This window comes from Anopheles cruzii, chromosome 3, assembly GCF_943734635.1.
Source record: "Anopheles cruzii chromosome 3, idAnoCruzAS_RS32_06, whole genome shotgun sequence".
Classification (NCBI taxonomy): domain Eukaryota; kingdom Metazoa; phylum Arthropoda; class Insecta; order Diptera; family Culicidae; genus Anopheles; species Anopheles cruzii.
In genome coordinates, this window is record NC_069145.1 from 11,410,690 (window position 1) to 11,420,884 (window position 10,195).

At 49.4% G+C, this 10,195-nt stretch overlaps 1 protein-coding gene across 1 annotated transcript; it reads right to left on the bottom strand.

Annotated features, from left to right (window-relative positions):
• Positions 1-1,690: 1,690 nt before the first annotated feature.
• LOC128274040 (uncharacterized) lies at positions 1,691-8,534 on the bottom strand. The gene is made up of 6 exons (XM_053012124.1): positions 8,005-8,534; positions 6,856-7,124; positions 5,576-5,707; positions 3,799-3,939; positions 2,346-3,726; positions 1,691-2,279 (listed from the first exon to the last, which is right to left on the bottom strand). Exons 1-6 carry the CDS (start codon positions 8,532-8,534, stop codon positions 1,691-1,693), a joined length of 3,042 nt encoding a protein of 1,013 aa, XP_052868084.1.
• Between the last annotated feature and the right edge of the window lie 1,661 nt (positions 8,535-10,195).

The window sequence follows — 10,195 nt, forward strand, 5'->3', positions numbered from 1 at the left end:
GGCGCGGCGTCGGTGGTGCTCTGTGACTTCAAAAGATGACATGCGAAAGCGAACACGTTGACGCCGCCGCCGCTTGTGTTCCGAATCGAATGATGTTCGCGATAGTTTCAATGTGATATGTGATGTAATGTTAATAACCCGGACGGTAAAGGTAGAGAAATATCGACAAAGCAATCGTACCCACGTCTTAATAGCAAACACTGAATGTAGTCGTTAGCGCTTAAGTATACACAAGTCCTTCCTCTCTATAAACTCAGACCGGGACTGACAGAGACACCGGGCACACACAGAAAATGGTACGCAGTTGTTATTGGTGTCCTCGGAATGAATAATAACCCCAGCAAAATTGTGGGACTGAGTAGTGTGGTAAGCTGTGCGTGTAAAAGTAGGTAAATAAAAGGCAACTTCATTAGCACTGAGCACAGGTTAGAGGGAAGGTTCTTTACATGTTATATTTATCGCCCCGCAAAAACCTTCCTCATAAGCATGCCGAATGTCAACAGAAGACGACGCTCTGTGCAGTGCCATCCAGCAGCGTTTGTGTTACTCTGTTGCACACTATCCGCAATGTGATCGCTAAGCGATTGTTTCCGTTTCGGTTTTACCAAAGCAAAACACTCCTATACTGCCAGCGGTCGGTAGCCGGCTGCCCTCACCCATCGCAATCCCCTGGCAAATCCATGGGATTGTGGAATCGTGTCATTGGCACTGCGATCCTCTGCAATGTACAAGAAGCCACAGTTTTACAATGCACCCTAAAGTGAGGTTCAGGGTAAAATATCGCGAGAAAAGAATAATTGTTTGCGATTAAATTTTTACTAGACCGCCACATGATTGGCGGACCCCACCGGATCCGCGAAACAAAAGTGAATGAAAACATCTTGGGATAGTCGTCTACCCAAAGCAGCTAGGGGACGGACAAATGTTTCTTATCAGTTGTTTTGCGTTAGTCTTTCAGGGACGGTTTCTGCGTCTACTGGACCACATTCTTAGAGCTTTACCGGAAAATGTTCATATCAGTTGGTGGTCCAAAGTACGTACTGTTCAGTAGCGCTTTAGCGGTGGCATAACTTTTATTCCAAACTGTTGTCTTCTGTTGTACATATATCCAGCAGTACTGCAAAGATCCCATCAACCAAATGTCGATCTTCGATGATCAGATAAATTCCGGATTCTGTCGCTACCGCAGAATTTACGACCCTTGTAGCTGATGCGAATGTTTGTTAGAATGGTGTACTAGCCGCAAGCAAAATAAATTAGAAAATCGAATATGGCTAGGTCTCGATAAAGATATTATTTAGTCTTAGTTACTGGCCGTTTACTGACCACTCTTTGCCGTTTGTACAAACTCACTAAGATGCGCTAGACAAAAAACTCAAATTCGCCTCAGAAGAATGGAACGGCCCTTTCGACTTCGTACTCATGGTGGTTCAGACATCCCGCGCAATGTCGGAGGGGCGATAACGAGTAAATAAATAAATGTATGTTGTATAAAAATAAATAAAAATATTTTTAATTTCATTCCCAAATAATATTGCCACCGTTTTTGGCACGATTTGTCGGTTTTCTTTCACTGATACAGACGTTACCAGTTTGACCATTTATTGTTTCGATTTTAATCGACCAATTCGCAAGCGCTTACGGTGTGCCTTCCTGAGGGATTTCACGGAGCTGAGGGTTGTTACCTGCCCTAAACGGCTGTTCCATTCACGTAATCATACTGTCCGGGGGCTGCAGTTGTAGAGCTACTGGCGGGACTGCTAAGAAACAGTTGCGAATGGGACTTCCGGCGCTCGAGCTCAATACGATCGAGATCGAATACGGGCGAAGGAAGTGACTGCAGAAGAGAATTGGATGGCACGGACTTCTGATGGTGCTGTTGTGGTTGCTGGTCGTGTGTGCGATGGTGATGGTGTCGATGCTGTGCCTGGCCCGGTGTTAAAATAGATCGTACCGTCGTCGTCGGAGTGGGACTGAGGGGCGAGAACACTTGTGGAGAGAGGATCGTTGGACGACGGAAGTAATTCGAATCGGCCAGATCCCCGTAGCTTCGGTATACCTGCGCAGCGTCCGAGTGATGCTGCTGTCGCGGTGATGCGATCGATTCCAGCGCCGTCGACATGTAAGTGGGTGGATCGAGATACTTTGGACAGTGGATCGTCACCGATCGTCTGACAGGTTGCGGTTGGAGCAGTTTTCCCGCACCCTGGGGCCACCTTCCAACGCCGGGGGAAGACAACGATCCCTCCGAGGTTAGATCGCCATGTGAGGAGTTAAGCCTGTGGAAGGGTCACACAAATGTTACTATGGCCAAACGTTCGCCAGCAGTTCGCCGGCTGGCTTACCGTACGGGCTCGAGCAGAAGTCCGCTAGCCGACACACGCTTTCCGTCCAGCGCCAGACGCTCTCCGAATCCACCGGTGTCATCTTCCGGTTCTGTGTCTAGCTGCAGGTGACGGTGCTGAAAGTTACGGGGCAACGTTTGCCGATAGTCAACGGAGCGTGCCCGCCCGATCGGGTCACGCCGCCGGTAGTATCCTTCGCTTCGTTCGCCATGCTCTGCCGGCTCGAAACGATCCAACGCGTCGTCCGATCGATGGCGATAGGAAATGCATCCTGTTCCCGGGATCTGTTCCGATTTCCGTCGCATTTCCGCCATAGAGTTCCTGCGACGGTGCTTCAACCCGCGACCACCGACCGGCGACGATGGTTCCACCACGAACACGTTCCGATAGCTTTTGTCACCGTTCCGGGGCTCACTTTCGATGTAGTAGATGTTCTTCGGCTTTGGTCTCGGGCCAACCTTCTTGCAGAACTCGTTGAACAGCTTTTCCTTCGAAAGCTCTCGCGAAAGGTACTGCCGCGAGAACCCGCAAATGTTGCCCCGCTTTTCGCGGTCGTTTCTACCGTCATTATCCTTCAGCTCACCATCCGAGGTGTTCGTCGAACGAGTCCTTCTTCGCCGCTGGTTGAACTCGTCTTCGTCCGCACCGTTACCGGTGTTCAGCGGCATCAGGTCCGTGTAGGTTGACACACTTCGTGTGAGCTTCGCTCCCAATGACCATTGCGAACCGTCTACATGGGGCGCGATGGAGGGTGACCGTACGGTTTCACTTCCCCGATAGCCACTTCTGTCGCCGTTAGGCTGACCGTCCTCCGGGGCCGGCTGAGCTGCTGTTGGTTCGGTGTAGAGAAGGTCTGTGAGACTTTTCGTAATACCGCCGTCATCGGCCGTGCGTCCTAGTGGTCGATGGTGAGCATGATGCACACGGCAGTCCGGCTCCACATCGGGCCGAGTGTTCTCAAAGTAGTACCTTGGTGATGTTTCACATTCCATGTCATCGAACGGGTAGCGATAGTTGGCGATCGGTGGTCCCGGGCTCACTCCGCCTTCCGGTTTGAGCCGTTCGTGCTGTGGACGCGCGTTCCACTCGCGCCGGTAATGCAAACCGACGTAGTCGGAAAGGTTCTGATACGTCGGATACAGAGCGCCGTCATCGCCGTACTCGGCCTGCTCCTGTTGCTCCTGTACGTTCGAGTAGATCAGCACGTTCAGTATGCCAGACAGTTCCGTGATGATGAATCCAAACACATACAGCAGGAAGCTTTGGCCGTATCGGAACGTAAACTGGGGGGCCTGCAGCGATGACCTTGGCCGCAACTTGGACCCTATCTCGGCCTTCAGTATCGAGATGTACATGATCAACCCAATCAGCATCAGCAGTCCTGTGGTGGGGGTGCGTAACACACTTACAAACCGTGTCGCAAGGACCGGGCGTTCGAATGGCCACTACTTACCGGATATTATAAATAGCACCCCGGAGATAAAGTAACAGATTTTGTGCTTCGTCGAGCACATTGCCACCAGGAAGAGGCCGTAACTGACGATGAGCACCCCGTTCGAGGCGAGAAAGAACGGTGACGAGTGCGTTACGGTATCTGCAAAAAGGTGGTGGTCGATAATTATTTCCAGCGACCCCTGGCGCCCCGGTCGGTGTCGTGTGTTGACCTCACCACCAACCGTAACGCGGGTTGGGACGACTTTGAAATTGAAATGGCTTGCCTACCGGGTGCGTAGGCGCACAATTCGGCACAAGTGTCCCTCGATTTTGGGTAACGCATCCGCCTTTTGGGGCCTAACGGGCACCCGGAAGACACACCAAAAATTCAACGTTTCGAGCATAATTGGATTATCGGTGCATGCGACACGGGCCGTTCTAGGCCATCGTGTGTGTTGTTAGATGTTGGGTAAGCTTTAGACACGAAGGGTGGGCAGCCGTTCAATGCTTCGCGCTTCGTTGAAAGTCACACTTATGACCGAATCTGAGGTGCGGCTTCAAAGTCCACATTTCTTTGATCGCTGCTGAAAATAGTGTGACGGCGCAGTGACCAATTAGTTGCATTCGAGGATGAAGAGTTTGTGTGCTCAAAGAATTCAATTCTCATACATGGCACCGGATCTTTGGCCTTAAATAAGAGCAAATTTATCTAATAAAATGTAGGCAGCATTACGGCCAGCCAGCGAATATGCACCGGAAATCGAAAGAGATGGCTCCGTATCGGCAACGTTCGTTCAAATTAATTTCCATAATGGGTGCCACCTAACGAGCTTTAGCCGAGCTGTGCTGAACGAAACAGCAAACCTATCACAGAAAGAGCGTCTATTGAATGCTCGCCCCGTACGTTGGCCACTTATCGTCTGAAATCGTACACCCACCCGCCCGACGCGAAGCGTAATGTCGGCCAGGAAAGGAATAGCTTTTTCCCACGGATCTACGAGCTCCATGTTGACCCAAAATGCATGCTTCATTTCGAGTGCGGAACCACCACCACCCAGCCATCCTTGCGGATCCACTTCCCGTTGCTCCAGACTGCTGGGACACGAGTTCGGCGGGCGCTTCGCGACGCGGATGTGGTGCTGGCACAGCTTCTCGCTTTAAACGCGCCATGCCAGCGGCGCGCCATCATCTTACGTAGCGTCCGAGCCGGAAGCCAGGAGCGATTAGTTTCCAGTACAGAGCTCCCCGGCGCTCCGGGCAGGCGATTCTCCGTGTGCACGGTGCGGTCTCGACCTGACACACATAAACAATCATATGCATCAAATATTTTTCCTTCATCCCGTGCACCCGGGAATTGGTGGGAAGGCGAAGGGCAAAATTGTATCCAAAGCATGGCGAATGAAAATCTCGGTCACCTCGGAAGCCACCTCGGCTTTGATTTACCTTCCGCAAATCAGCTGGTGCCGGGTCTGGAGGTAACATACTGGCAAAGAGAACCATAAGCGGTACCCTAGACCTGATCGCTCCGCCGATGTAGGGCACATTGGCGAGAGCACATCAAAAGGAGATTGTTCATTGATAACTGCATTAACCCATAATGAGGCCGGAGTGGTGCTTCCCCGAGGGACTAAGCGCATAACCGAGGCGTTATAAGCTTAGTGGACCGGTTGGTGCAACATAACTTTTTCCCCCACTGGGCTTGCTCCCGTGTCGGAATGCGCAATCGAAGACGAGGTACGAACGACGGATTGAATTCAATTTCCCATCCACTTTGCCGGCAACGTGGGGACACTCACAGGGAATCGCATTGGTCGAATCATTCGGGTCCGGACTGTAGCCTTCGCTCGGGAAGTAATCGATGCTGGCACACTGGAAGTCGCTGCCTTCTGACTGCTGCTGTGGCTGCTGCTGCCCGGCGCTGGTTCCACCTGTGGAAATTAATGATCGAAGGGTGCAACAAAATGGGGAAGAAAAATAGAATTAGGGAACGCATTCGACCGGCTTTGGCGCCAAACGTTGAGTGCTAGGCTAGAACGAATGGTAAGAAAAATAAAATCACCACTACCAATCCCGATCGTCAAGTGTCATTTCCGATGTGTTGTAGCTCGGTATCCGGTACCACGGGCGACATCGAGCGTGAAAATCTGTTCCCTGTGCTCCGCCCCGTCGAACGTTTCCGGCTGCTTACGGTTCGTCCTCCGGGAGTAGCTTCGTTGCACCACGAGACGGACGGCCGCGTGGCGTTAACGGCTTTCGATTTCTTTCTTCACCACCGTTTCCGGTGATTACACGCTGGGCGGGAGAGCGAAACTCCTCGCTTTCCGTTCGCACCCTCCGGAACCGGCCGCAGAACCCGTTCCATCCGGTCGATGTGAATTTCAACGGAATTTTAAAGCCCTGGCTCGTGGGGTGCAAAGCAGTCGGTGACGGTGATTTGGCAAAACAAGACTACAGCAATCCTTTTCGGGCTGGAATGTACCGGCATTAAATACCGGGCCTCTGCTGCTATCGGTCAGGCCGGAAGTGTGGCTCCAGAAATCGATTGATACAATAATAGCTGGCCGTGACGGAGGCAAAATCATTCTTCCTGTGCGTCGCGAGCGGCATTCTCTCCGTCGTGCGAATAAACCCAACGATGATCGTTGGATTGTTTCGTGGATCGCCCAGCACTGCCGCCGCAGTGAAGTCGAAGAAAATTAAATCGAAAAATCAATTTTCTTCTAATGATTTTCCGGGTCCCGCCAGGCTTGGGGCGTTCCGTTTTGCTCGTTGTTGGAGGGAGCGGCTTCCAGAGCAGCCTTACGCGACTGGTGCCGATGCTTTAGGCAACCTATTCCAGTCGCAAATCAGAAATCGTTGACCCAAGCCCGAGTTCCTTAGTGGTGTCGATTACGTGTTTGGTTTAGTTTCTTGGTTGCCGTTTGGGTTGTCTACGAAACTACGAATTGGCTTTCCAATCTGCGTTACCATTCATTCATAAAATCATTCATTTCGCTTCTCTCTTATTCATTTCGGCTCTCGTCCACCTATATGAATATATGGTATATATATCTTTGAACATCTGGCTTTAGCTTACCACTGTATTTGCTGCACAGCATCCAGAGGGAGGACTTGGTGTACTTTGTCGCGAAGCCACTTGCTGCGTCGTCCTTGCTTGTGGGAATCAGATGCGGATGCTGGATGTTTAGCTGCTGTTGGTGTTGATTTTTGAAACCCGTCGTTGTGGAAGGTATCGCACCGTGGGAGTGGGACGTGTTGTGGAACGAAGGTGTGTACGGTATCTTCTCTTCGGTTAGAAGCCACTGCGGACCCACGACGGCTGCAATGACGAGGGCCAACGAGAAACTGCGAATTGCACTAAGCAATCAGTGTGAAGTCTCTTTTATACACGTATTACCAAAAACGATACCGTAACTTAAGAAAACCGATCTATAATAAGCAACTCTTCTGCATATTGGGAAAATGTTATCGTTCACTAACTTTGAAATCAATAGATGCTTTTAATTTAATACATTGATTGATTAGTGCAAAATGCAGCTATTAGACATGTAACTGTTACAGTTAGTGGATTCTAACCAATGCTTTGAAGACTTTTCCCAGGACTATTCAACAATTCCTTCACAGAGCTTTTTTGGTGAACAACAAAGTATTATATTTAATCGGAAAAAATCAAACGGCTTTAAGGCGTAGGTTGTTACACCATAACCTACAGTCGCTCCAAGTGCAATGAGTTAGATTGTAATTTATATAGAGCTCAGCAGTGAAGTAAGTACAAATTTATTTTCTAGGAAACATACATTTTGCGAATTATCCTTTTCTAGTTGACGATCATCTCTAGTTGGCGACTATCAGAGGAAATAGCTATCCTTAGTGCATTGACAGATTACTTCAGAGCTTAGTAAAAACTAGTCCAGAGCTACAGGGCATACCACAGCCACATCCCCTTTCTAGCGAGTTATCGGTTCCAAACATTCACTGTATTAAGAAGAAGCATTACTTTTCACCGGTATGGGGGTTTGATTTTTCAGCAATGGTTTTCCTTATTGAACGAATTGTGTTAAGGACATTTATACGAGAAGTATTATGTTACCATTTGGAAGGGGTTTGGAATTTGTGTTGAAATTTCTTTTCACTACAACCTTCCGGTATAGGAAGTCACCTCGTGGATGATACGGAATTTTGGCACGTGGTTGGGATTTTCGGGAAATTTGCGAGCTGTACGCACCTTGACACAACCGGTGTGATCATCAGCATCCAATAATGGGTGCGGCTCGTCCCACCGGAGCGTTCCGTATCCGATCCCGTACTGGACAGCGTGCCGAAAGAGCATATTTTCTTGATCATCTGAAGCCGCCCCTCCGGTCGCCCGTCTTCACATCGGCGGGCACTGTTCACACTGACTCCGGATCCTTCATGGCAGAGCCGATTGCCGATGAGTGTCAGATCACCGTTCGCCAATTGCACCTCGATTCCATTCTCGTCGTAATTGGTGCGCCTGCCATAGCCACCGAGCCGTTCGGAAACGCTCGGTATGTGACTGGGGCCAGTTCCGTTTGGTCGCTGGGAAAAATTGGCTGGTGAGCTGGGACCTGGCTCTCCATAGCCATAACTGTCCCCGTGGTCGTGGAAAGGGAACCGTCGCACGGCCGGAGGATAGACAGCCGGAACACTCGTATCCATCAGGGTCGGATCGATGGCGTTGTCTAGGGAAAGGGCGGACGGAACGCGGCGCGTTTGAACTGTATGCACACGCATGGTCTTAAGATTTTCGATATCCGAACACTTCCGTACGTCGCAGTGGAACACGCGTTTCTTAGTTTACTGGAACTTTGGTGTGGTCACGAATGGCACTTGACGCGTCCACGGTCACCGACGGAAAACAACTAAACGGATATAGGTTCGCAAGGTTCCCCGAGCCACCACGTGGCTAGCAGCGGGATTATCTGGGAAGCGCGCCAAAGGATAGGAACGAACGCATTTGTTATCGGTCCGAGGCTCGTTCGCGGCTCGTTCGTTCGGCTTCGTGCAGATTCGTGCAAATGGCGCGAAAGAAGTATGCGAGAAGCGCTGTTGAGTCGTGTTCACAGTGCAATATCGGAATCAAATGGCCGTTGTGCCTGTTGAGAACACGACGAATTCCAACCTAGCATCACAAGCAATAAAGATAAGCCGAATTCTTACGAATTCTAAAAACGTTAGGTTCAAGCCGTAGAACACGATCGACCGAGGGGGTTTTACGAATCCTAAACAAATAGGTGTGGAACTGCGTGGATCCAGCTTGCGTCTAAGAATGCATTGAAGGCGAGAAAGCAATGTGAACAGTACGATAGATAAGCGTAGGAAATGCATGACCACAGCAAAGGACCGAAAATAAACCCAAAAATGGGACGACCAGCACCGATAAGCGATGCATTGAAAAAAAAAACAGATGAAGATAGTTTAATCATAAGAAAAAGTACTATATAAGGCAGATAAATTGTGGAATAAAATTAGATATCATTAGGCTACGGAACGCTCTGGTTGTAAGTCTTTTACTCTTGGGCCGTTTGATCCCGCTACTGAGATCCCTCCGGATGTTGACCGCATACAATCGTTTGCACCAGTCCGTCGGAACTCTAATAAACGGAAACCGATCTTCTCTCGAGGCCTCCACTGTCAGGTAGTAGTACCCATCTACCCTGTCCGTCCCAGGCCAAAAGAGTCGATTAACAAACGGTTTAAGGCTGTTGACAAAAAGATCAGAACTGGTCAGTGTACGCGAGAACCCCGCTCCTTCGCGCGTTAGGTTCGTAACAGTGCCCCATCGGCCATGTCAAAAAGAATAATTTGATGGCGCTTTCTCAAAGTCGAAACCAAAATCGGAAACACCTTTCAGTACAGTGCTGTATTTTGTGTATTTGTATGTGATTTTTTTATTTTACTCATTTTCAAGTTGCTTTGAAATCTTCTGCCTCGCATCGTGCGGCAAACTAGTACACTACTACTCATAGATTGTTTAGTTTACTTAAATCTTCTTTACACCCTACTTGCTCGATCTTTCTGTGTAATACGTTGCGTTTTCCAGAACGGTCCCGGTTGTTCGATGCGATACAATATCTGTTGTTTTCTTTTATTGTTACGTTTGCGTGGATGGTATGTGTGGTGTTACAGTGCACCTTGTCTACATCCTGCGCCGTGGCGAGGATATTGCTTGTTTGTTTCAGGCTCCTGTGAAGAGGACTCACGCGGCGTCATCCCTGCGATGGCTTGTTCCGTTCATGCATATTAAGTGGTTACTATTGATTTCGTTACTATCATTATTATTATTATCGTATTATTATCCTCTGCCTCTTGTCTTCTGCACATTAGTTCGACTAATAGCCCTCTCTTTCGCTCTCTCTATCTCTCTTGCATCAGGGATTCCTTTCATATTTCTC